We start from the raw sequence: 27,843 nt of genomic DNA on the forward strand, positions 1-27,843 counted from the left end.
TCCAGTCTAGTTTTAAAATGTCCCAAACAATAGGGTTTCCACCACAACCCACAGCCAAATACACCTCCACTGGCAGGAGAATTTCCAGCATAAGATTTTCCATTACTTAAATTCAACCCAGATAAGAGAGGAAGAAAGAGAGAGCTTTTCCAAGTTGTTTATTTTAAGGAGAAACTGGAGGAGTTTGCCGACATGCATGACTTGCTCACAAGTAGAGAGAGTTTTACTGCACCGTAAGCTCAGTTTCCTTTAGGATCAGGAGTGCATTAGTAAAGTCCTTAACTAAATATGTCCAGCATTAGGCTGACAATAAAATACCTTGCCCAAATTACTACACAAGCTGCAGACAAGTGAAATGCTGCAGCAGTGGCTTAGCCATGCTCAGAAGAGAGTGTTAAGGTTTTTTTAACCTGCTAGTGTCTGTAGGGTGGATCCCATCTTGTTCAGGGTAGATGACACATTCCTCACTCTCAGAGGGCTCCAGTTCCTGAGCGAAAACCCCCTCTTCACAGGACACAAGCCGAATCATTTGGGGTCGGACGCAAGGCCGGCTGTCCTGAGGAGCTATGGAGTCTCCAACCTGGTACAGAAATAGTAGAGGTTACTAGTGTTTTTCTTTTATGTCAGCAGGGCAACGTGGGAGTTATACAGTATCCACGACAGCAAGAGGTGCAATTAGTAACCTGAAATTAGAAAACAGCACTTTTTCCATTGGCCCTGTCCCTCTTTCCCCCAAAACATACACACACCCATCAGACAAGGTAAACCAGCTATTGCACCCTCTGACCCTGATTCTTCTCTCACTCATACCAGCAGAAAGCAAGAGTAACTCCACTGAAATCAGCACAGAATGATCCATCTTGATCTGAGAAGTCTCTTTGGAGCAAGATAATTCATTGCTTGCTAGGACCTATAATCTTCACAGGCCATAGCACTGTGTTAAAGGTAAATTCAACCACAGGCGGCACTAGAATTCTGTGACCTCAGATGACATGCATGTCAGCCATTCCTGGAACTGAGGGACGACAGCTCAACGCCCACATGAGGAGTGTTCTAGAAAGAATTTCCTGGCTACCAGGAATAGACACAAGTGAAAAAAAGTGCAGGAAATCAACCAGGCATTGACTGTGTCTGGCTCAATTACCCCCGGCCATCAGTGGTCAAAGAGCTCCGGGAAGGCTCCTGTCAAAAGCTTGGGTTTTCCATTGCCTATATGTTGCATCCATGTTTCCATATGCGCTCTGCTACGAGGTGGGGAGTAAGTCATGTATAAGCCCTGCCTCAAGGCATTCTTGTTGAGAAAGACTTGGGAGGAACAGGATATCTCAAAACATTTTAAGAGGCTATTTTTAAAGGCGATGTCACATGCATGTGATGTTAAACAGAGCCAGCACCCAGTGAAGCACCTTTACGGGAGCAGCGCACTTCACTGCAGAGCAACCACTGTTACCTTGTTGACATGCAGCGAGAGATCAGCATGCTCTTCTCTGTCACCCCCATTGCTGGTCTGGGACAGTGAATCTCGACTGGGGGAGCGAGATATTGAGAAAGATTCCAGCTGGCGCAAGTCAAGCATGGATTTAACAGTCATCTCTATGTTGCTGGTTGGCTGGGACCAGCGCCCCCGCTGCCGGGGCATCTTGTTCACTGCAGTCTCTGAACGCTGGATCGCTGCAATCTCTTTTGCCTGGAGGAAGTTGAAAGGAGACAAGAATGTTGGAGGTAAAATTCTGGTTATGAAGAACTAGAAGTGAAAACCTAGGATCAAGTAAACATAGCTGTCTATGCATTTTCCTAAACGCCAAAAAATCCTCAGTCATACAGAGAGCTGAACTGCTTTAGATATAAGGGCCTCATAATATGATGATGATGACCCAAGTAACAAGATTTTGTATCAATGAATAATGATCTTTGTAACAAGATTTAATTAACCAAAGAGACCAATTCAAAAGTTTTCAGGGCACGATAAAGTGGTTCAGTTAAATATCTGATCCACCTCAGCCTCAGGCAATGTATCCTGGTAGAGGCTCATTATTCAGGGCAGAAGTGAAGGAACTACAAGCATAACACCAGAGGTAAAGAAATTGCCCCAAAGGGCCCTAACTATACATATGGAAGAGTATCCAGTCTGTGTGAGATGCTGAGAAACTAGAAGACTCTCCAATAAAGCTACTAGATGTATTTGTGTAAGGCAGCGTGAAAACCCATGAGTACTGGGTCTGATGCTATTAGCACAGACTGAGACACCAAGACTCTGCCGTACTCAATAGTAACAATGGGTGAAGAGGTGGCTTTTTTTACACAAGCGAGGGTAGCGGTTCTCAACCGGGGATCCGCAGCCCCTGAAGATGCACGACCCGTTTCAGGGGGTCTGCAGTTGAAGCCTGGAGACCTGAGCCCCAAGTACTGGTGCCCCTCACAGGGCTAAAGCCTGGAGCCACAAGCTGTGGTGCCCCCTGCGGGGCTAAAGCCGGGAGCTGTGATCCCCGGTGTCCCCATGGGGCTTAAGCCCCGAGCCTGTGGGCAGAATTGGGGGAATACAGGAGGGTGTTCTCCCCTCCCCCGCCCAAACTGCAGTGTCTTACTCAGAGAAGGGCATTCTGGGGGCAGCTCCACACACACCCCCACCTCTCCTCATCCCTGGCGAGGCCAGAGGCTGGAAGCCAGAGCCGGGCAGTGCAGGGTGGCTGCTGCTCTGGCTGGTGCCATGGAGCGGACAGCTGTGGTGGTGCTCCCCCATTTCCTGCTGCTGCCCGGGCTGTGGCTGCTCCTCAGCTCCCAGCCGGCAGAGCCCTCAGGGAGCAGCAACCACGGGAGAAGAGTATCCCAGAATACAGCCCCTAGCTACCCCTTGCCCTCGCACAGCCCCTAGCTAACCCCTGTCTGCACCCTGAACGGTTTTCAAACTTCTTGAGCTAAGCCTCCCCCCCCGTGTTATTATTTTGGTTGTGCCACACCCACAACCCAGACAGGCCCGACCAAATAGAAGTCATCAAACTATGCCTATGCTCGAGGCACCCCCGCACAGCGGACAGAGCCTGGAGCCCCAAGTTTCCCTTCCTCCCACCCCCGCTGGGCCCTGGAGTTTTCATAGCATGCTAGGAGGGGCCTCAGAAAGAAAAAGGCTGAAAACCCCTTGGCTAGGATTTCCAGCCAGATCCTTTTAACATTTTAAAACCAGTACCTCTGACGTTTTAGCAATAACTTTCACACCCTGTCTCGCACAGACAATGGGACAGACTGACTAGATGATCCACTACAGTTAGACCTATCCCAGGGTTAATTTTTATGATTATCATCTTCTACAACATCATAAGCCTCTGACTGCCAGATGCTGGGACTGGATGACGAGGGATGGATCACTTGACGATTGCGCTGCTCTGTTCATTCCCTCTGAAACATCTGGCATTGGCTGCTTCGGAAGATAGGGTACTGGACTAGACAGACCATTGTTCTGACCCAGTATGGCCGTTCTTATCCTCTAGCCACAATCAGTACATGTAGTACTGAACACTGTCTCCCAACTGAATGCTTCCTCACAGACTGGCCACAGCAGTGGGATTCCTGCAGTGGGAGATTTCTCATTGCAGCATTCCTACCATCCGCCAGGATTAGTAGTTTCTGGTCTCCATAGATACTCCTCCTTATGAGGAGAAGAAAAATTTTACAGAATTAGTGACTCACCCTTCTCATTTCCCAATGGGAGAGGCTTCTTGAGAGGGAAAGGTCTGGATCTGAAAAGAGAAAAAACCTCTATTTAGTTGGCATCCTGGCTAGTAAGGATATTTTATCCCCCTTTCTTTCCTCTAAAGCCTTTTTCTTATGGCTACTGCAATTCCACTTGTGATGCCTGTCCCTAGTAATGATAACTCCTAGAAGCAGGTACTGCAGACAACATTAGAAGCCTGGAACTGGTCTCTTTAGGCTTCTACTGACCTCTGTGGCTTTTTATTGAAGACTCAGAAGCGCCAGGAGCCACTAGACTAATACCCCCATACCTCTGATTCAAAACCTCTTTGGCCAACTGGAATCAGTAAGAACCTGTTGAAAATTCTCAACTGAAATTTCCTTTAGGGAAGTCAGAATCAGACTCTACAGGTCAGCATAGACAAGTATGGCTGTTGATCTTCCCTCTGGTCCCATCCCCAAAGTATTCTCTTGGTATTTCTCTTCCTGCCTGCACTTGACTGTCACCTTCCCTATCCCCATGCCCCTCACGGTCTCTTCTCAGCTCCTAATACAGCCTCACAAATCTCCTGCCCAAGCTCAAGTCTACTTCCCTTTTCTCTGCCCATACCCCTCTTCTTTCCCATTTATACCTGAGTCTCTCTCAGTGTTGCAGCTGGATTGAATTTGGAAAGACGGTAGCCCATTTAACTCGTCTTCATCATTCCCTTCGTCTTCACCATCTTTGTCGCTGTCTGATGAAAGCACGGGCACAGGCGATAGAACAGGGATGGATTCATGTCTGGGACAAATGAATCAGAAGGAATATTTGGACAACATTATGGTACATCCTAAGAAACCCCCATATGTAACTCTGTACTCCCCCTTTACACCTGTCATACAGCACAATTAGCAACATATGCCAGTTTCCCCAAACAGTTCCAATTCTTCCTGTAAAACCTGACTTTGAGGCACTGTGAAACGGTGCACAGATATTGACCAGCATGTTCATATGTTAGGAAGAGACAAAGAATCCTGAATAGATATGCACCCACTAGAGCTGAGCAAAGTACAATTATAGTTTCATCTTCCAAATCAAACCAATGTTCAACAGTAGTAGATAGTCAGCCAAATTTAAGTTCAGGATTGTCAGGACCTATTTAAGAGAGAGAAACAATTTCCTCTGTTGGAGTATACTGTACAACATAAACATCACAAAATGTTCCATTTATTGGCAGTTTGACATTTGAGAAACATATGGATATTGTTCTAAGCGAGACCACTTTGACTCCTGGATGCAAACCTATTATACCCCTTAAGCAGGTCCTTAAGGAATCCATTTTAAGGCACTTGGAAGAGAGGAAGGTGATCAGGAACAGTCAACACGGATTCACCAAGGGAAAGTCATGCCTGACCAACCTGATTGCTTTCTATGATGACGTGACTGGCTCTGTGGATGTAGGGAAGGCGGTGGATGTGATATACCTTGACTTTAGCAAAGCTTTTGATACTGTCTCTCACAGTATTCTTATCAGCAAGTTAAAGAAGTATGGGTTGGATGAAGGGACTATAAAATGGATAGAGAACTGGCTAGAGCATAGGGCTCAACGAGTAGTGATCAATGGCTCCATGTCTAGCTGGCAGTCGGTCACAAGTGGAGTGCCCCAGGGGTTGGTGCTGGGACCGGTTTTGTTCAACATCTTTATTAATGATCTGGAGGATGGGGTAGATTGCACCCTCAGCAAGTTTGCGGATGACACTAAGCTGGGGGGAGTGGTAGATACCCTGCAAGGTAGGGATAGGATACAGAGTGACCTAAACAAACTGGAGGATTGGGCCAAAAGAAATCTAATGAGGTTCAACAAAGAAAAGTGCAGAGTCCTCCACTTAGGAAGGAAGAATCCCATGCACAGCTATAGACTGGGGACCGACGAGCTGGGCAGCAGCTCTGCAGAAAAGGACCTGGGGGTAACAGTGGATAAAAAGCTGGATATGAGTCAGCAGTGTGCCCTGGTTGTCAAGAAGGCTAATAGCATATTGGGCTGCATTAGGAGGGACATTGCCAGCAGATCACGGGAAGTGATTATTCCCCTCTATTCGGCATTGGTGAGGCCGCATTTAGAATATTGTGTCCAGTTTTGGGCCCCCCACTACAAAAAGGATGTGGACAAGTTGGAGAGAGTCCAGCGTAGGGCAACAAAAATGATTAGGGGGCTGGAGCACAAGACTTATGAGGAGAGGCTGAGGGAACTGGGCTTGTTTAGTCTGCAAAAAAGAAGAATGAGGGGGGATTTGATAGCGGCCTTTAACTACCTGAAAGGGGGTTCCAGGGAGGATGGGGCTAGGCTGTTCTCGGTGGTGGCAGATGACCAAACAAGGAGCAACAGTCTCAAATGGCAGGGCGGGAGGTCTAGGTTGGACATTAGGAAAAAGTTTTTCACTAGGAGGGTGGTGAAGCACTGGAATGGGTTACCTAGGGAGGTGGTGGAATCTCCATCCTTAGAGGTTTTTAAGCTGAGGCTTGACAAAGCCCTGGCTGGGATGATATAGCTGAGGTTAGTCCTGCTTTGAGCAGGGGGTTGGACTAGATGACCTCCTGAGGTCCCTTCCAACTCTAATATTCTATGATTCTATACCCCAGTGACCTCGCATGCTCAGCCACTGCACCATAACATCACCACGCTGTATTGTCAGCCTGGGGGCACGCTGAAGAATGTCAAACACACCTTGGATAGATCCTTAATCAAAATGGACAAGAGAGGCATTCCTGGTATGGAACCCAGAGGCACCCTAAGCATAAATTTCCATCAAAAGATTTACAAGCACAAGTGACATTTTCTCCACTCAGTCAAGTTAGAGTTGAACCAAATCAGCTGAAGTAACAAATCACAATTTAATAAATTAAGAGCCTTTGACAAATCAATCAGCACAGCACCAACTCTGTGACCTTGAGCAGAAGAGCCAAGTGTAACATAGGCAACGTTTATAGAGGGCTGTGGGTGGGTGTCAAGTGCAAGACATTCAGGAGACAAAAATAACTCATCTATCAAATACAGAAACATTTGGCTAGGGACCAAATTCTCCAGCAGTTTACAAATTTCTGGCAGTACTAAGATAGAAAGAGGGGTACTGAGGTTTTTAGTATTTTCTCCTTTATACAATGATTGGACTTTAATGTCTCTCATATCAGGAGGTGTAGCGGGATCTTACCTGCACTTTTTCAATATTTAAGGAGTAGGGTGGAGAATAGAACTGAAAGTTACTTAGTTGATTCTTCCAGCAAAATGGTCCAATTGCAGATTGCCCTTCTTTGATTTATCCATCTGCACCTGTCAGTCTCTGCATCTTTCCTATTGGTCTCCATGTCTCTCCACTCTGTCCTTCTCAGGTCTTTGTGCCTCTTGTGCCTGAGCGGTGGAATCCTGCCAGGGCTCATGCATCAGAGCACCTTTGGTGTATTGTGCACAGCTGCAGTGTGGACAGTCTCTCATCCTGGGAAGAGAGACTCGCACCACTGCGGCTCTAGCTAACACATTAAAAGTAGCAATGTGGATGTTCTGGCTCAGGTTGGGAGTTTGGGCTCTCAATGCTAGGGGGTTGGGTGGGCTTAAGAGTCCGAGTTCAGGCCTGAGCTGAAACATCCACATTGCTAATTTTAGTGTGCTAGCTCAAGCCCCACCAGCAGGAATCTGGCCATGTGGGTTGGAGACCTGCTCCAGCTTCCATGCAGGCATGTTTTAAGTGGCTATCTTGTGGTTTATACCACAATGCACAATTTTTTAAATATACAGGAGGCAATATTACCTTTGATGCACTGGTAGGTTTGAGGGTGGTTTTTCTGTTTGTTTCATCAAGGGTTTGGCCTGGTTTGGTTTCTATTCATCGGGCTCTTTAATAACATTACTAATCAGATATCTCAAACTTCATTGATTATATTGTGTCAAGTCACGGCTACCCTTTGGGAGATTTTTGAGCACACTCTAGCTGGTGGGAGTGGGAAAGGGCTAGCAGATCAACCACAGTGCATGCAATATTCTTTTATTGTCCCCCACTCTTGTCTTCATCCATTGCTCCCCTCATCCAGCATTTACCTTCTCTCAAATTTACCTTCGGAACTTGGGCCCAGATCATGCTACAACTTCTTCCCCAGAGATGGCCCTGTGCCCATTTGAAGTCCCACTGACCTGCAGGTGCAGAAATCCACCAACCTAGGGCCAGTTACAGAATTGGGGCTTCAACTATAAGCTCCCCAGGGCAGAGACATGGTCTTTGTCAGCATAATGCCATACCATATAGTGCTATATAATTAATACATCCTTGTAACTATGCCACTGTGTGCTCTGAAGTTAATTCATACTTAAAGAAGGAAGTGGGGGAATCTAAGAATGGTGACTGTTTTTATAATAGACACGCTATAAAAGCGTTCCAACTCTGAGCCTGTGCTGCTTGCACCCTCAGACCTCAAGGACATATTAATCCAGTTATAATATTCTAAGAGGTAATGTATGCAGAACATACTGGCAGTTCTGTACTTCCTCTCTCTGTGTGTCTGTGGGTCGAAAGCACACCCCTTTGCAATTATCACAAGGCTGTTGATTTCAATGGAGTTATGTTGGTGTAAAACTGGTGTAACAGTGATGAATCAGACCCTGGTCTTGATTTTATGTCAAAGCCTGTCACATTCCTAGCCCTGGGAAATACTCAGCTTTCCTGAAATGGACAACTGCTTCATCGAGTAGTTGATAGGGGGGCATCAATTTAGAAGAAATTCAAGGACAAACAGTGCTTTTCTGGAGCACATACAGTGTAAATTCTCTACACTGGTTTCAAAGCACTATCCAAAATGAAATCAATTCTATCTCCTATTAAAGATAGCTGGTTCAATAAAATCATACCAAAAGACGATCTAAAAATACACTCTTCTAACACATGAGTCTATAATCCCTGAAACTTTCCACTGTGAGATCAGTGTAAAACCTCTCTTCCAAATAATTTGGGACAAAGTGTTTTCCAAAACAATAAAACAATGTGTTCGCACCAAAAATCAAAATATATTAAAGGCCTCTATGCAACTCCTAGTCTGAAAAACAAAAATATACTTTAAAACCCGTCATAATGCACCAGCAATATGAAATGAGCACAGGCTACATTTTCCCATCAATCAACAAACAGTTCAATTGAAATGAGGAGAACACATCAGCAATTCTCATGAGCAGAAGCAGAGGGATATTGCATGCACATAGAGAAAACAACAGGAGCATAAAATTGAAATATCTCAAAGGAATGCATTATTACATAAGATGAGGTGCAGAACAATAGTCAACTGGACCAGTTCACACACTGCCAGTTCATCCACACAGCTGGATAGACATGGCATTATTTTATATTATAAATCTTCAGCTCCCCACTGTCTAATCAGTGCTCTTGATTCCCCAACTTCCTGAAGCCCTCTCTTTTGCTCATCCATCCTGTGATACTCCCAGAACAGGGAGACATTGCATCAACTGGCTGGTAAAGCAGATTCCTTCCCTTGCTTCCTACCATAACTGTAAACAATACAGCTCTGAAGGGAACCTCATAAAATAAATACATATCCCTGGGGATGGAGCATTTTAATGCTTCTGTGGACCTTGTGCCTAGACCACTTATAAGTAATACTCTTACACCTCAAGAAGCAACCCAATTCTATACAGCCACTTATAAACAGATTCTGAAGACAAAACAAGCAGGGCTACTATATATTTATAAAACAAGGACTCTTACTCAAGACCCTCAGTTCCTCTGCTCCACACAGTGACACCAGACCAATGGGCTATCTCTTCAAATTCAGCCAGCAATCCAAAATGTTCTGGAACTGATATCTGCTGATATCCAGTGACCGCTCTGACAGGTCGAAACTAAAAACAAGCTTTAAGATGACCAACAAAGTGTTCCAGACTAGCAATCAGGTCACCAAACAAGTTTTCCAAATTGCTTGTGCTGGTGTGGCACCCATTCAAGCCTCCAGCAAGACAGAGTCTCACCTAGTGCTGAATGAAACTGGGAGCGTCCGTCACAGACTGCGCCTCAATAAGGCAAAGTTGCAGCTGCTGGAATGATGGAGAGTCTGCTATAAAAAGCACATTGCTTTACAGCTCTAGCATTTTGGCTAGAAAAGGCTTCTTCGTGGCTCAATATCGAGGCATCCCAGAATAATTATCGCATGCATATCAGACAGGAGATACTTCAAGGAAGGGAAACCTTAGTCCATGCTCAGTGAAACTATGCACACAGACTTTCCTCCTGCATACACTGCTCCCAGTGGGAAGGGAAGGTTCTTGTAATTCTGTCAAACACCCAGTCTAGCAAGACCTTCATCGCTTTGGCACTTTTATATCCAGATTTTAACTTGGAGTCATTTGAAGAAGAAAGGAAGAGAAAACCCAAAAATCTTTATGGATCCAATTCCCAGTTTGATACCATGTGAGCCTGCTCAGGGCTGCAGATATTTCTCTTCCCTACCCCCCTCTCCCAAAACAGCCCTAAAAGACCAGCCAGTTCTCCCAGCTGAGATTGTTCTGTTTGAAACTCAGAGCTCAGTACTTGAGTACCATTTTTCAGAGGAAGCTCACTGGATAAATTTAGATCTAGTTTCCAGTTTGTGGAGTTTATTTTTAGACATGTTTTGTTTACTGTAGGAGCAAAAAATATCTGACTGGCCAGCAAAAGTTATTCTCCGGGAATTATATTTTTTTTTAAAGTGACCCTCCCTGGAACCTCCACTGCTGGGGCTAAGTTAACAATGAACAGATCTTTAGGGCCTGCCAGTACTTTTCATAAAAAATTATCAACACTGCAAAAATTATATAAATATCAGGTATTTTTTGGGTATATACTTTGCATAAATCTAGCCTCCAATTTTTGACAGGGTTTTTAACCTAGACCCAGAGATCTCTAGCCATAAATCACCAAATTCTCCTTGACAGGATGTTATGTGCCTCTCTCAGTATTGCTTTGAAAAGTATGTTTCTGAAACCATACCCAGCATTAATTAAAGAGCTGTGACATTCAGTACAGATTACAACATAAAATGAAGCAATGCTGGATGTACCCTGACATTAGCTCTTACAGTCAGGTTTTAAATCCAAAAAAGCAGAGATGCAAAATAAGCTGCACAAGAAACCAGTGTAACGCCAACAACAACAAAAAGTAATGGAAGCTGAAAAAAATACTCCTGATGAGGGATAACAATCCACCTCCTGCAGTTAACTCTAGTCCACCTTTAAATGTCCCACACAAACTAGTACCCAGCCCCCACAACTGTTCTCCCTCTCTGCAGCCCTCATATCTTACCTGATGAGTCCAGCTGTCTTGTGTGGTGGTGATTTCTCCACCTGCTTTCCTCTTTGCTTCATGTCAGCTAGTCGTTGTCGCATGCTGATGGTCATCTCAGAACTCAGGCGCCAAATAAAGATACAGCTGGGAGTGAGAAAAGAATGAACAAGTTTCCTTTCAGTCTCCATCAGTGAGGCTAAGAATCTCCTTTCTGGTTTTGGGAACCAGCCTAAAGGGAAAAGACAGACTCCAGTGGCCACAACTAGAGTGCATGGTACTTTGAATCAGACATTTAGGGAAGTGCATCTCCCACCCCAGGCCCAACAACATGAAGACACTCTAGCTGCAGGGACTTTTCTGTTGACAAAAGCTGCTTTGAAATGCCTCTTCTGGGGACGTAGCTATGATTTTGTATATTTGTTCACTTTTGTATATGGCACCTAGATGTTACAGCAGTAAGTGCTAAAAACCTTTTAAAGACACACAAATTGGGGGGGGGAGGGGCTCCTCACACTGGGGAGCATCCTATCCTCACAGCATGTCCAATTAGCAGGGAGCAGAAAGATCTGCATTTCACTGAAGTTCAACCCCTCTTCTTAATGCTGAATGATTTCCCTTTCCCTCCAATCAGTCCGGCTGGGTCTAATTATACTGAGGTAGAAACAGAGAAATGATGGTACTGTCATTACCAAAGGGCTGCCCTCCTTTTGGCCCAAAGTGGGATTTCGTAGGATTCCAGCAAGCTGGTATTCCAAGGTGGTAGCTGCAACCTCTTCCAGACTACAAAGGAGTTTGCTTTGAACTATTCAACTACGACTTTTTATTTTTTAAATCCCTTTCTTGTTATCTCAATTCAGAGGAGCTTGCAACTACCATTTTCAAACACCAGAGTCACATAATTTTTCTGGAGGGACAAGTTGGTCATACTTTTAGAGTGACAGCACTATATGTCACACCTCGTTATGAAAGGTTATGATCTGGTACAAACTTTGTAGAGAGGAGCCCAAACTACAAAGATTGAATCTAGATTCAAGTTTCCCAAAGGTTTTCAAACACACATTAAGGTGCATTTGAAAATGCACCTTAATGAACTGTACCTTAATGAAATGCACTTGGAAATTAACTGAAGCCAGTACAATCTACAGAGCACAGATGTAACAAGCAAGAAAGATGCAAGAAACACTGCTAAGTAAGTGGGAAGCCCCATGCTATGCAATGTGAAGTTTCCAAATTGTCCTTGAGTAGCCTCATGTAGACCCAATTAGGGTAATGCAATCCTATAGAAAATCTTGGTACTTTAGTGTACTGGTGAGTAGATCTGGTTGAAAAAATGTTGACAAATTTTTTTCCCATAAAAACATATTGGTTTCAACAAAAATTTCACCAGGAAAGTTTCTCAGGTCCTCAATGGAAATTCAGATAGTTGGTGGCGGCTCCCACCTGGAATGTGGGAGACCCAGGTTCAAGTCCTTGCTTTACCAGATTTGGACCAGGGATTTGAACCTGGATCGCCCTGGGAAGTACCCTAACTACCAGGCTGTTGGCTATTCTTGGGTTGGGATGGACATTTGTGTCTGTCTCTCTAAGTTTTTCATGAAAAAAAATCAAAATATTTCATTTTTGTTCCACAAGGGAATGAAAACAAATTTCAAAACATGGATTTGGTTTGTGTGAGGTGGCTTTTTTTTTTTTTTTTTTTTTTTTGGTGGCAAAATGGAGGGTTTTTTTCTGGCCAGCCTAACTGGTGACTAGATTCAGGAGCATCACTCCCAGTTACTGAAACCGTGCATATTTACACAGACCTCTCCTGAGCAATGAAAAATCCCCAGCCAATTTTTTAAACAGAGTCAAATTTGAGAGATCTGGCAACCCGGAGCTAGGGCACCCTGGGGCTGACCAGCTGCTTCCCTTCACAGGGCAGCTCACTCTCACTCATGCCTGTGCGCGCGCGCACACACACTCACACACACACACACCGTTATAATTCCTAGACATGACCTCAAAAGCATGAATTACAACTGAGAAAGCAGACCCCGCCTGTTCATGAAGTATCTCACCAGGGCAGGTCAAACGTAGAGAAAACTGATGAACAACAGTGAATTGTACATCACAGAGCTTAGGGACACAAAGCTCTGCATAAATTTGCCCCACCTACTACTCTGCTCCAATCTTCTCCTATGGTTCTTTTCCTCTGCTCCTCCTAATCCCCTTGCTGTAGTCATCTCAGTTTCCTTTTTTCATTCTTAGCTTCATGCAGTCTAGCATGCTGCTCAAGTGCCTGGCACACTCCCTGTCCTCATCCATCAATCTCCCTCTCCTCTCCTGAAAACACGCCTCTTCACACAATCTCTCCCCACTTTTATCAATAGCCTCCACACCCTCCCTCTCCTCTTATTTGTTCCGTAAAGAACAATATGTGCAGTATTGTGTAAATGGACAATACTTTGTAAACGTTTAAGACAACAACAGGGGAGTGATGCTTGATTCCTCACACCTTCAATGTGTCTGGAAATCACTGCACCAAGATACCAAGCAGATTATACACACACAAAGAGGGGAAGAGAGAAGAGAAGATGATTTACTGTTTATTGAAATCCACAAGCAACTGAGTGATAAAACACAGAATCTGACACTCATATCCAACACACAAGAACATACAGTTAGGCCCCTTAAGAACTCTGTTTGCATTTTATAACTAAGTGCCTCTCTCACTAACAGTCAGATTATGCTTATTAGGCACAGCCATGAGCAGAGGAAGGTGCAGAGCTGCTCTGCCCCCTGCAGATGCTCCAAAAAGGCATCACTGCTTCAGAAATATGGTGTCTCCCAGAGTTTCTGTAGAGCACAGCTGCTTTGCCACCATTTAAAATGGTGCAATTTGCACCACTCTCCGTGGCAACCACGCTCTGATGGCGGGTGAGGAACTGAGCCATGGTCCTGACTCCTCCCTGCCACCGCTCACCCCGTTAGGGTTAGATTGTGCTCCAGGGGGTGCTAGAAAGCTGTCCCAGCACTCGAGTATAGGGAGGCCATTGCAACAGGCACCTTACATAAGTGTGTTATTTACTTTAAAAAGGAAGCTAGAGCACAGCTCCACCTGCTAAGATTTCTTCGGTTGTGCAGCACGTTTGGGATCCAGGAAGCACAGAAATTTATTTGGACATCACAATACACCCATTGCAATATTGGGATGCCCTGAATGTTTGTACTCCGCCTGCTTTGTGGAGGTGGTTTAACCCTTGCATGAGATGGCACAAAATCACAGACTGCCACTCTGCTAATGGAGGAGAGGGAGTCAATATCACAACAGCAAGCCCCGTGCTTACCTGTCGCCAGACACAGAGATCAGGTGTTTGCAGTCATTACTGAACTTCATTCCAGTTACAATCTCTGTAAAACAGAACACAAGAACAACACCTCTTGAAAGATGCCACTGAACTACACAGATCATTGGCAAAATGGATTAGCTGGGCTTAGCTCTGTACTCAAACATTGATCAGATCCAGCATGTTTGTATGGAGCTGAGATATCCAAAGTCCCCTATCACATCTAGGTGGTCTCTCTAGGTCAGAATTAAGATTGATTGATGTATAATAGCGTGGGAATGCCCACAACTAAATGAACATGAAGAAGCAGCACTCTGCTTGCTTGAAAGATGATCCCTTCAGGGTCCTGTTGAGATGTATTGTAGAGAGGCTTATGATTCCCTGGAAAAGGAGTGGCCAGTTTATAGTCCACTTGAAGTGGCTGATAAACAATAAAATGTTTTGCAGAATTTTTTATGAGATTCTTCAAATTAAAAAAAAAAAGTTAGAATTTGTATGCTTTTTTTCCCATCATCAAAATTTCAGCCAGCCCTGTTCATGGTCAAAAGAACACAAACATTTCCAAGGTGGGTTTTTTGGTTTGTTTTTTCATTGAAAATTGAATCACCAACTAAAAGTTTCATTCAAACATCAGAAAATTTTGACCAGCACTACATGCTACAGTATAACCAGTAGCTAAAAAGACATTTTCTGATGCTTCTGCGACTCACCTGAGTGCCCATACATTGTGGCCACACACTCGCCGGAGTAGAAATCAAAGATGGAGAGGTTCTTGTCAGAGCAGCTAGTTGCAATGTAGAGACCCGAGGGATCAGTCTGCACCTGGTTGAGGAATACAGGAGGCAGAAAGGGCTGGTGAGAAAGTATCTTAGATGCGCAAGAAATGCCCAGAATACCAGAAAGAGGAGGACACGCATCAAGAAAAAAAAGGTTCAGAGTCACCCTAGGCCCTGTATTCCAAAAGGCTCTCAGAGCAGTTGTTATACAATCAGAGTTTGTATTTTTTGTTCTAGTTTCAACATATCTGGCCAGATAAACAACCTGCCTCTGCTTAGTTGTTCCCAGTGTAACCCATGTACCCACCTTAAAGAAAATCAGAGCCCAGCTGTTTGAACAAATTCAAACACAACTGGAATTTGGAATATTGCAGTCTAACACTAGCACATGTACTTTTCAATAGAAGTGCCACGCCTGGGCCCAGCAAGAATCTAGGTCCCTCTTTAAGGAAGCAGTCATGACAGGCAGCAGAGTGAGTCACAGAATCATAGAAATGAAGGGCTGGAAGGGGCCTTGAGAGGTCATCAGTCCCCTGAACTGAGGCAGGCCGAGTGAAACTAGACCATCCCTGACAGACATTGGCTAACGTTCTTTAAAAACTCCAATGACAGGGATTCCACAACCTCACCTGGAAGCTTATTCCAGAGCTTAACTATCTTTAGAGCTAGAAAGTTTTTAATATCTAACCTAAATCTCCTCTGACACAGATTTAAGACCATTTACTTCTTGTCCTACCTTCAGTGGACACAGACAACATCCTCTTTATAACAGCCTTTAACATATTGGAAGACTTATCAGGTCTCCCATCAATCTTCTTTTCGCAAGACTAATTATGCTCAGTTTTTTTAACCTTTCCCCATGGGTCAGGTTTTCTAAACCTTGTAACATTTTTGTTGCTCTCTTCTGAACTGTCTCCAATTTGTCCATATCTTTCCAAACTGTAGCATGCAGAAGTGGACACAGTACTCCAGCTGAGGCCTCACCAATACCAAATACAGCAGGACAATTGCCTCCCATGTCTTATATACAATACCCCTGTTAACACATCTCAGAATAATTGCCTTTTTCACAGCTGCATCACATTATTTATTCATAGTCAATGTGTGATCCACTATAAGCCCCAGATCCTTCTCAGCAGTACTATCATCTAGCCACTTGTTCCCCATTTTGTAGTTGCGCATTTGATTTTTTTTCCCGATCTACAGTAATTTGCACTTGTTTTTACTACATTTCATCTTGTTGATTTCAGATCAATTCGTCATTATTTTGAGTTCTAAACCTGTCCTCCAAAGGGCTTGGTGTCCTCCACAAATTTCATAAGTAATAACCACTCCATTATCCAAGTCATCAGTGAAAATACTGAATAGTACCAGACCCAAGACAGATAGATCCATGTGGGACCCCTCTAGATACACCCTCCCAGTTTGACAGCAAACCATTGATAACTACTCTTGGAGTAGTCTTTTAACCAGTTGTATGTCAACATTATAGTAATTTGATCTAGATAACATGACTCTCATCCATGCTGCTGCTCAGCCACCAAACCATCCAATAACCTTATGACAAGCCCCCAACTCAACCAATCATCAAAACTCTCCTAAGAATTACATCTAGCCTCCTTCCTAAATGCCAAACTCCGCCCCCCTCCCAGCACCCCAAACCCAATCTGAGACTAAAGTTAATGGTCTCTGAAGGCCCTCACCACCAACCCTCTAATTAGTGGCTTGGGGTCCATTATTTTCAATTGATCTTGGTTCCTTTAAAGTTTAAGCCCCTCCCAGACCCAGAAATTATAGCTGGGAAAATTACATAAAATACCAAATCTCTCCAAAACCCAAGCCCTCAACATGGAAACTAGCCATGAGTTTAGGGCTGTTGGGAACTTGTGCTAGCTGGTAATATCATCAAACCTCCAGTTTCCATGACTCCATATTGCCTGATAAAAAGCAATCCAATAAAATACTCGGATGATTTATCAACATGTATTCTGCTGTACTTCTATATTGGCTGTGTTATCCTCTCTGTATGCTCTGTTCTGAAGCTGTTACTATATACATGCTTTGACAAACTTTAGAGAAGCAAGAGTACAAGTCTCCATTGGGGGAGGTTGTGTTTTTTTAAACGAATGGTAATAATTTCGGTTATTCTGGTTTGGTCGATGCATTTTTCAAGGGGTTCCCTTTGTAAATTCCAATTCTATATACGATCTCAGATTCCAAACAAGTTTAAATTCCAGAGCCAAGCATGATTGCCCAGTTACACAGTTACCCTCTAAAATGTACAGAGTGGGCTGAAAAAAGGAAAAATCCTTATGCTGCTGTACTTCATTAGTGCTCAGAACTACAGCGCTCTCTCCACGTCAATAGAAGCAAGGCTGTGCTGGATATTTAAAAAAAACAAAACCAAAAAATTGACATCAGTAATATTTCATTGTTTGTAGCTGCAAAGAATTGAGCCCCTGGTAAGGCAGAGCAGCCATTTTTCATGTTCGGTGTCTTGGTTTGCAAATGTAGTAGGGAAGGAGACCTATAGTAATTGCAGATAAAGTGTAGTCATCTGACTGAACAAAAGCAGGAAAAGGTGAACATGCATGCATCTCGTTCATTAAAATGCATTTATGCACATTAATCACATGCTATTCGCTTGCCTAGCCCACTAGAAATATCCATTTGAAAAGAAAAAAGAAAGCCTGACTATAAGAAAAAGCAGCCTGAGGCATGTTGTGTTAAGCCAAGTTAAGAAGTTTAAGTGAATTGGCCTTTCCCCTTTGGAGAGGAGTTCAAATCTGAAATAAATCACAAAGAGTGGTCTCAGCTTTGTTCCGCAGGGCACATACCCAAACCATCCCGTTTGTCAGGAGAGGCGCAAGCCTAGGAAAGATATGGGCATGGTAACCCAGGGTAGAGGTGCATTGGGCAGAGGTGCACAAACTAGCACGCACAGATCTTGGCTGCACAGCACTGGGCTGTTGAGGCGTTCCAAGTCCCTCAGGACAGCAGGGTGTTTGAGCATGAGCACGGCTGGGTTTAATCTATCCCTACGCCTCTCACTTGTCTGAAGAGCTCTTCCTTGGCAACACCCTTGGGTCATTTCTTTTGTTTCACAAACTTCTCCTAAACCTTGAACACCAGCAGCTGCAGCATGTAAGCTTAAAGCAAATAAACACAAGGGCTCGAATGAGCTCTTCCCAAATGGAGCTCGGGGAGAAAGCAATCACATGCAGGCTTCCCATGAATGGTCAAGGAACTACAGGGAAAACAGAGCCAAGGCAGGAGTCCAAAGACTGCCTTGCACGTAGTAGGACACTGCTAGCAAGTGCCTCCAGAGCCAACAGGAGGAAATGCCCTTGGTTCTTGCAAGCAGCAGCACATGGACCAAATTCTCTTCTGACGTACACTGGCGCAGCTGCGTTGAATTCAGTGGAGCTCGGCCAGTTTAGACCAGCAGAGATTTTGGCCCAGTGCATCACTTGAGATACAATGAGAGAGACTAAACAAACATTTATTCATGTATCTCTCCTTTGGACTGAATTAGCATCTGTGGGTGGGGCATAATAAGGGCTAGTATTTGTGGGTAGGTGATGGAAGGGGATTTTTTAATTGGATTTCACAGTCAGCTAATTGTTTTATGCACATGGGGTGAGGAGCAGCTGTTGCCTGAGTATTTGTCTTGGACACAAGTGAATTTGTAAATGAATGTCTTGGATGCTCAGACCCTAGGATAGGCAGTTTTTAATATGTACTCAAAAAGAAATAATGCTATTTGTAGTCCATGTTGGCACTTCAGAGGGAAAAGTTCACACACCAAAATATCCTGCATCCATCCTTCACTTCCCTGAGTACTAGATTCAGCTCCAAAGAGCCAGGAAAAGGATGAGAGAACAAGTGTGTGGGAGTGGCAGAAAGGGTACGGTGTGGGGGGATTGTCACACTTGAATTTCTGGAGGTCTTACTTTAATGAGGGTGCCATCTTCCCCTTGGGATCCCTTGTACAGCTTCTTCTGCTTCCCACTGCTTATGTTGAAAATCCTGAGAGGGACACAAGCCACAACTCATCACATACATGCACCATTCTCTGCGTCTTCTCACAAGCCTGCCTCCCTTCTCTCTACAGCAGGCTTCTTTGCACAGTCACTGCACAGAACGGAGTGGCAGGATGTAGGACAAATGGCCACTTCAAGGGGAGCAGAGCTATGTTGGCCGTAATTCATAAAGCTCATAATCATTCAAGTGGTGAAAGAAACAGCCTGGGAGCTAGCATAGTGGCCCAGAGATCACATGATTCCATGCCAAATAGAAGATCTGGGTTTGAATTAACACTCTTTCTTGATTCTCAGGCTGGTAAAGTGAAGAGTAAGTTTAGCTCCAGGAAACTGATGGGGCAATCAGAAGAGAGAGAGAGAGAGATGAACTTCCTAGCACTTAATGACAGCTATTGGCCACATATTGTGAGTGGCACTAACCAAACTCCACTCAGCCCTCCCAGCAGTAAGACAGCTGTGGCCCTTTCATAAAGAGGTAGGTTATATTTAGGACGAGGGGAGCAGAGCTTCTGTTTAAGCAGCGGTGCAACCCAGACCACCCATCACTGCTCACGTTCTGGGAGCTCACCGAAATCCAACCACACATGAACCCACCTGATGTTACGGTCTTGACAGCCAATAGCCGCATATTTCCAGCTGGGGTCCACATCCATGTCATACAAAGTGGTCTTCCTAACAATGTGGTGTGTCCGGGTAAACTGGACCCCGTCGCCCGCCTGAGCGCAGAGGGTAAAAATTAGTGAAAGCCAAGTAATTAAGTAGTCATTACAAACTTTTAAATGTGTATGTCTTCCCCCAGGCAGCTAGCCTGCACAGGCAAACTATGCCCTGCACCGTCCCACAGCCAGTGCTCCTGCCCCATTCCCTGCGATGACTTCTGCTGAGAAGAGGAATGGGCTCCCTAACCCTTCCCTACAGTGACTGGGAGAGGCTGGGACTGGAGCAGCTGTGCACACCCTTATGGCTAGCACGTCTAACAATCTCCCACAGTGTCACACTGGGAGAGGCTGGGACTGGAATAGCAACAAGCTTCCACACAGACTCTGCTCCCACATCATTCCTTGAAGTAGCTGCTCGGCGCAGAGGCTATAGAAAAAGCGTATGATGGCTACAATTAAGTTACCTTCTGTGCAGTGCGGAAGTAGACACTCTTATCTGCCCCACAGCTGATCATTCGCACCTTTCCATCACTGGCTGGAAGAGAGAGAAACAGAAAGAGGTCAGTAAATGTTCAACAGGAACCTAACAAGCAATGGAGGAGATTGGGTTCAATTTAACCCATTCCTACTTGCCTACGCCTGCCCCGTACAGGAGACACACACTACAGCAGATGCCCTCTATTTCCTAGAGCAGGAACAGTCTCCACCATCACTAGCCCAGAAGGCACCCACACTGAATTCCACATATGCCTCAGTGAGCAAGCAGACCCGTCACACACAGCACGTAGATATTTGATTCTGCAATGCCCCTCAACATTTCAACATCATTTTAATGCCCTTATTCTCTGGACACTACAGCACTCCCTGCTGATGTGGGTGGAAAAGGTAGCTCTGTGCTGCTGATGAGATGAGAACAGCCCATAAACCTATGCTGCACTAACTGACCAATCCAACTTTACAGTGTCTTTCTTATTGCCACTCCCATTTCTGCCTTTGAAGGATCAGACTTCCCTTCACTGCCAAAAAATAACCTCTTTAGAAACCAAGCGCAGAGCCTAGAAAGTGCTTCCTTCTCTGTGTGTAGAAAACTATAAATCTTTTCAAATTCAATTAAAGAGGACAAATTTAGTTTTGGTGAAAATAGACATAACTTCAGAGTCAATGAAATTGCCCCCATATGCACCAGGGTGGAATCTGGCCCCGGGGTTGACACGGTGGCCATCGGTTAGTGCGCTGCCCTGCCATCAGAGAGACCCAAGTACAATTTCCAGTCCCGGCCTGCCACGGCTCCAGCCATCAGTAGCTAGGAGTGCTGTGAAGGCAAAATGCTCAGCTGCTGAGGAATGTGAGGCACGCCATTCCCCCCACAGCGACCACCTGCCCCATAGTCTAGGTCAATTAATACTGGCACTGCTACATTTAGAAGAAAGTCTTTATGTGGTCTCTCTCAGCCAGGAGAACAGTGGTGGGATATCAACATTTGAGATGGGTTTAAAAAAAAAAAAAGGTTAGAGAATGTGACTCTCCAAAGAAATATGGATGGAAAAGGATCAAGGTGATTCTGAGCTTCCAGCAAGACTTCTAGCTATGGAAGGGGAGGAAAAAGCATCCTGATCTGCATCAGAGATTAAAAGGTTAAGCCTATCTACATGCAAACTTCACAGCTGTGATGGGAGAGGAGCAGTATTCCTGCTGCTCATGGGATCTCACTCCTGCCAGCACAGTGGGGAGTACAGGATCTCTTACCTGCAAACTTCACAGCGGTGATGGAAGATGAATGCTCATCCAGTGTCTGCTGCAGGCTGTACTCCTTCCCAGCATCCAAGACGTGGATCAGTCTATCCCGACTGGCTGATGCCAGGAGCTTCAACCCTGCCAAAGATTTTACAAGAGGGCAAAACTTCACTGAGAAGTAATTTCCTCCTTTGGTCACAGTTTTAAACATCCTCTCAAGTTAGGCTACAGACGATCATCATAGGTTAGTGCAAGTAAACAGATATGCACAAGGAAATGTCCCCTGGTTTCAAACTGTGATAGGAGACCTGGAAAGTAATGATCTGTGTCTACCTGCATCCATACAACAGCAAGAGGAGGAAGTCTGCTTCAAACTCAAGACCTTTGTTTGCAACACTAAAGGCCTCTACCATGTGAGCTAAAGGAGTAGATCACCAGTAGCCAGTTGTTACACACAATGGTCCGAATGGAGTCATTTAGCAACACGTCTACAAGCCAGTACACATCATAAGGGGTGCACAAATAATCAGTGGGAATAAAGGCTCTACCCCCATCTTACCTGTATCAGGTTTGGAGTATTCCAGACAGAGGATCTCTGAATCATGGGCTTCTACCTTCAGCATTTCCCTTAGGGACTGCAACTCATGGATCCTGAAACAGGAAACGGACAGATTTCAGCGTAAAAATGGAGCCATTGAGTGAAAAGTAAGACACAAACTAGTCCTTATGCCCATGCCCCACCCTAGCCTAATTCTCCTCGAGAAGCCCTAGGGTTACCTGAGAGTGCCTATCCTGTCCCCCGAGGCCAGGTGCTCCCCACTGGGGCTCACACACACTGTGCGGATCCCCACCTTCATGTCCAAGGCCTGGACGTCAGCCTTGTCTGCACTCCCACCAGAGTTGTAATCCGTGTCCAGCAGGGCTTGAGTGTTGCCATCCACATAGATGATTTTCATCAGGTCCTTGGAAAGAGAGAAGAGGCCAATGAATTCTCAAAGTGAAGCACCAGCAGGCAGACTCCTCATGAAACTGGAGCAGTGGCCAATGTGTCCCTTTTTGTGGCAGTAATAGGCAATGTGTCCCATCTGGGAGTGAGGCTCACGGTAGCTAGCCACTCAGTAATGGGAGGGGAGGGAGATACAAGTGGAGAGGGAAGTCAGAACAGCAATGTCACACTATGGCTCTTCTACAGGAGCTGGACAATGCAAGCAGCCTTGGTGCTGGGGACAAGCAGCATTTCCTGTGCCAGATAGACAGCTCAGGGCTAGATGGTACAAGAATGGGATGTGTTGGGAACCACTTTAGGTGTTCTTTAGTGACAACGTGAGATGAGCCAAGCCGTCAGGAATCTCTATTGCAAAATAAGCAGGAGTCTGTTACACTGAATGCAGACTGCTCAGAAAGGGATCTGGAGAGTTGGTTGGTGTAGCAGCTCCCGTAGGTCACATAACTGGTACAGAAGCAAATTGCTGGAACCCACCATTGTACTGCACAAGACTCCTTTAATTGAACATCCCTGCTAACACATAGCAAGGAAATGAGAGTCAAATGGTTCTGAATCCAGATGCCCAATTTCCATGGAACACCCTTTCATCAACCCTGACAATTAGCAGCATTACAGTTGAGAGCAAAGAGAGAAACAGTTCTAGTTCCTTGTGAAGCATCTGGGACTGGATGCTCTGGAAGAGACCAAAGTTGGTGAAACAGTGATCTGTCCTGGAATAAATCCTAAGCCTATTAGGCAATGCTGGGGTCTGCCCCTACATTTCGCCAGGTCTGGGTAACTTTCCATATACATCTCTCCCCTTATGTGACCTGTGGGCCGTGAAGTGGACTCGCCTGTGTAAGAGGAAGAAGGGAACCAAACGCCATTGCAGGCTCTGGGGTCTTACATTGCTGAGGATGTTCCGGTGCAGAGTTGTGCCGTGGATGTTGGAAGTCTCTGTATTCCACAGGCGGATAGTGTTATCAGAAGAGCAGGTGATGAATGAACTTGGGGGCAGGCAAGACTGATTGCTGTCCTTCACTTCAGGATACACCTAGAGGCAGATAAAAAACAAACCCTAAGTGGGACATTATTGTGCCTGGTACTCTAGTTACCAGCAGCAAGTTCCAAACCAGGACCAGACCAGATAGCTATCCCCCCTGTTTCAAACAGGTAGCCGAGGACAGTAGGAACTTAGCCTACCTAGAATCAATTCACTCACAAACTGGCTGGCAAATCACAGCTTCTTGTTCATTTCACATAAACAAATGCTAAGTGGAGTCCCCAGAACATAGCTGGTGCCTTAAATAAGACCCTCTGCTTTTTTCTAGAAAAATGGGTAGGGACAGAGCCAGAAACCCTCATCATTTAACAGAGTTCAAACACAGAGCATAAGTGGGCTTTCACCACAATCATTTGATAACTCCAGCTGTGCTCAAGATATCTTAAGAGTTGATCCATGAGGAGAGGTTAGAAATAAGATACACAAAAATGCAGAGGAAAAGCCCCTGCCAGTTCCCTTTTCATATCCCCTTTCCCACGTTTCTGACCAGGCATGAGAGACATGTGCACCTGCATACTGTAAGTAACTCCACAGAGTTTCCTACTTCCCCTTCACACACACACACCCCTAACTAAATAGGCTGGAGGCAAAGAGTCCCCTACTGGGAAATACAGGCAGTCCCCCTCTCTTGCCACCGCTCACCCCAGTACATGGGCACCATTCTTAGCCCGTCGTTACCTCAACACTCCACACACAGGAAGAGTGGTATAAGGCAGAGTAAACCTTGCCCACTTTCTTCGGGTCCTTGACATCCCACACATACAGGCTGTGGTCATTGTATACGCACGATAGCCACTGGTTGGTAGGGTCGAAGGTCAAGGCAATCGTATCTGGATACTTGGCATCAACCATACCAGAGAAGAGACGGCTGTGCAAAGACAGAAAAATGATCTGGTTAATTTCTGTAGCACTGGGGTGAGAGTGAGGATGCAAAAGTTGAAGCTTCAATCCTCAGGGAGGTAAGCGTTTGGTGCTAGCCAAGTAAAAGAATATACAATGGTGTGGGGGTAGAGTGAGTAGTTGGGGAGGTAAAGACAATCAATGGGGTAGAGAATCTGCCTGTTGTGAAAGTATAGCAGCCTCTTCCCACACTGCAAAATAAAAGGCCCATGAGGAGCCTGAACTTCCTAAGGTGGAGGGGCCAGAAGGACTGACTGCAAAGTTTGCTTCTCTCTCCGCTATTGGCTCAATTCAGACTCTTGCTCTGCATCATAATGAGACATACACAAGACAAGGGAGCCATCAGATCTTTGAACTTCTCATCCTTCCCAGTGCAGACAACTGAGAGAAAGGAAGGGAGAGAACGGTATTGCTGGTAGCTAAAGGTCTCAGGCGCAAACAGCTAAAGTCAGAAGTGGCAGTATAGGCTGCAAGAACTCCTACTTGTATTCTAATCTCCCTGCTGCTAGGGGGGGAAATAAAAGCTGAAATTAAATGGAGTAAAATCTCTGACGGAGAAGTCTTGGTCCATCACACTGCCATGCAAAACAATCTGAGATTATAGGGCCAGGAAGCCTTCCTGTTCCAGTGACGTTCTGAAACAGCCTTCCCATAAGGAGGAGTAGGGGCAAACAACCTAGCTAGTTTTAAAACTGGAGATTGGTGAGTTAATGAATGGCATTATTTGACTGGGTTGCTTGTGACATCAGGAGGTCCCTTCCAGTTCTATGTATTTATGTTTCTATGAGACCAGGGCCATGTTGTGGAACTGAAGGAGCTGGATTATAGGGTTAGAGTGCCAGCTAACAAGGAGAGAACCTCAAATGGTTGACAACAGAGAAGATGCCAGAGGTTTGGGTATTTATACAAGCCTCTTTACTCTGCAAAATTGGGCTGGAAGTCATATGAAGACAGGCTCACTTGGCTCTCCTGGCCTGACGTTAAGGGGGACTTTTTTTTTTTTTTTTTTTTAAATAAGTTGTGAACATTGCAAAACCTTAAATAAATGTTCATCTTAGTTTCAGTTCTAAAACCCAGGTGAGGATACAATTAACCTCCCTAGCATCAGTCTCACTAAGAACTAGAGCCACAGGCAGATTTAAGGAGGGAGAGACCAAAGAGATACCCCTTTAAATAGAGTAACTGTCATGTTGTAGTTAGAGCAGCAGACAGGGAATTAAGAGATCTGGGTTTTATTCTCAGCACTACAACAGAATTGCTATCTGGCCTTGGGCAAGTCACTTCCCCTATGTGTGCCTCATTCTCCCCATCTGTACAACGGAGATCACGCTTACTGCTCTCACAGAGGTGTCGTGAAGACTATTTGCAAAATGCAGTGAGGCTGCAGACACCTTTATAAAGGTGGGCATGTACTATTCCACCTTCACAAGTGCAGAAGTTGAGGCACAGAGATTAAAGGGATTTAGCCAAGGCCAAGAGTCTCTGGCAGAGCCAGGATTAGAGTCCAGACCAAGGGAGAAAGTATGAGCAGTCAGTCCCATTTCAATTAAAGGCACAGACAAAGGAACAATTCATTCCAACATCTGCATGCCCAGTCGGAACCCCTCCCACTGCAGATCAAAGGGGTTCCTTAGACAGCCAGGCTGCCCCTGCTGCAAACCTGGGAAGGAAAAAGTGTATGGATTGTGGAAATGTCCCTTTTCTCCGGTGACACAGGTGTGATTAACACCGGGTCTTTCCTACAGCCCTAGGAAAATGGAAGTTGCTCCTTGCTCAAAGGAGAATACACTGCTGGCATGCACACCCCTTCTGGGCTGATATCTATCTAGATAGTAATAGCTACAGGATTAGAACACCTAGATCCACCTATAAGAAGGGGTGGTGGTGAAAGGTTTGGGGGAGAAGGGCCAAAGAACAGGATAACTTACAAGGAGAACCCCTAGTTTTGCAAGTGCAAATCATGGGTGCAACCTTGAAGGGCTGGGGAAGAAAAGCACAGTCCAGATTCTATTGAAAGCCAAGTTGTCAATGCAGCTGTGGAATGTTAAGTACTTGAGAATGGCATCCCACAAAGAGGCAATGGCATTCACTGGTATAATAAAGACTCCTGGGGTTTCCGGTTTCTATTACAAAATAAGAGAGAGACAGTTAAGATTGTGACCAGCCCAGCAAGCCCATGCTCCGGAGTCAGATGATTGTCTCTGTTTCTGGAGACTGACAGACATGAGACTAGTAGAGACTGCTTTTAAAGGGCCAGTGCATTGGCTTTCTTGATCCAATGCTGACAGAGTATGTAGCTTTTTAAACCTGGAGGAAATCTATTCCTGGCCCCAAACCTGAGTCATCAGCCTGCTCCCATGTAGTTTTTGGGCAATAGATATAAATGCATGAACTGCTTACTCAGCATTCCCAAGACGTGTTTAACACACCAAGATTAGGGAGAGGCTGGGGGAAAAATTCAGCTTCTCTGCACAGACATGGGAATTTGAGAAGCAAACTGGGATGGCTGGTGTGCTTATTTGCACTCCGCCTGCTTTCCCAGTGGATGTTTATTTCATGGCAGTGCTTTGGGAGAGCAACAGAAGATCTGGTTATGCTCATGCATTAACCAAGCTCTATGGCAGGATTTGAAAGGAAGGAAGAGTGAAAGGCTCTCTCCGGTTTCAGCCTCCACAGTCTGGAGCGACAAACGTGCATAAAATGATTTACCTAGGAAGGGTCCACTCAAAGGCAACATCCGCGCTTCAGAGAGTGATTCTCCTTTTAGCCCAGTTTACAGCAGGAGGGAGATGGGGGAGCAGCGGGGACAGGAGAAGACCGGATGCACAAGACAGAGGAAAGAAAGACTAGGGGGACAGGCAGAGGTTTGAGTGCGCAAGGACAGTTGTGGAAAGCTGTGAGATTGAGCAAAATATCCCATGAAAGCCTACATCTCTCTTATCAATGCAGCTTTATGGTAACAAGGAAAGTCTGTTGAAGGAAGAACCCTGGGGTGCAAGGCAAGGGCAGGATCACAAATCGCACATCATTAAGGCACCCATTCTGCCCATCTAAGCTCCCCCAGTCTCCTACCACCCTTCCTACAGTACCTGGCTTCAGTGACGCTGGCAATGTCTGTTCCCAAGAAGTGCGGCTTCGGCAACGTAGTGACGAAGTGAAGGTTCAAAGGGTTAAAAATCCGCACTGTGCCATCAGCGCAGCCGCAGAAGATGTAGTCGTGGTTCACAGAGATGCAGTTCGCCACAGTAGTCTGAGGAGGACACAAAATTAACCAAGATGAGTGGACCTGGATCTCTCTCTCTCCACCAAAATGGCCATGTAAATAACAGAGCATGAAGCACTCAAGATCAGAAAGAAGTGAAATGAAATGAAGGCAC

General features: G+C 45.2%; 1 protein-coding gene across 4 annotated transcripts in view; it reads right to left on the reverse strand.

Annotated features, from left to right (window-relative positions):
- MAPKBP1 (mitogen-activated protein kinase binding protein 1) overlaps window positions 1–27,843 on the reverse strand; it is a 126,251-nt gene that overhangs the window by 23,604 nt on the left and 74,804 nt on the right. For all 4 annotated transcript variants that reach the window (XM_067557937.1, XM_067557935.1, XM_067557939.1 and 1 more), the window contains exons 9-24: window positions 27,556–27,716; window positions 24,245–24,434; window positions 23,411–23,557; window positions 22,296–22,480; window positions 22,078–22,169; window positions 21,531–21,656; window positions 20,249–20,319; window positions 19,720–19,841; window positions 19,036–19,111; window positions 15,017–15,128; window positions 14,307–14,370; window positions 10,999–11,124; window positions 4,320–4,468; window positions 3,685–3,734; window positions 1,451–1,687; window positions 411–580 (exon numbers count right to left, since the gene is read on the reverse strand). In XM_067557937.1, the coding sequence (XP_067414038.1) occupies window positions 411–580; window positions 1,451–1,687; window positions 3,685–3,734; window positions 4,320–4,468; window positions 10,999–11,124; window positions 14,307–14,370; window positions 15,017–15,128; window positions 19,036–19,111; window positions 19,720–19,841; window positions 20,249–20,319; window positions 21,531–21,656; window positions 22,078–22,169; window positions 22,296–22,480; window positions 23,411–23,557; window positions 24,245–24,434; window positions 27,556–27,716 (2,078 nt within the window). The remainder of the gene's footprint in view (window positions 1–410; window positions 581–1,450; window positions 1,688–3,684; window positions 3,735–4,319; window positions 4,469–10,998; window positions 11,125–14,306; window positions 14,371–15,016; window positions 15,129–19,035; window positions 19,112–19,719; window positions 19,842–20,248; window positions 20,320–21,530; window positions 21,657–22,077; window positions 22,170–22,295; window positions 22,481–23,410; window positions 23,558–24,244; window positions 24,435–27,555; window positions 27,717–27,843) is intronic.

The sequence above is a fragment of the Emydura macquarii genome, unplaced genomic scaffold, assembly GCF_026122565.2.
Source record: "Emydura macquarii macquarii isolate MOO-44397 ecotype Brisbane River unplaced genomic scaffold, CSIRO-AGI_Emac_v2 contig_1876, whole genome shotgun sequence".
Taxonomy (NCBI): domain Eukaryota; kingdom Metazoa; phylum Chordata; order Testudines; family Chelidae; genus Emydura; species Emydura macquarii.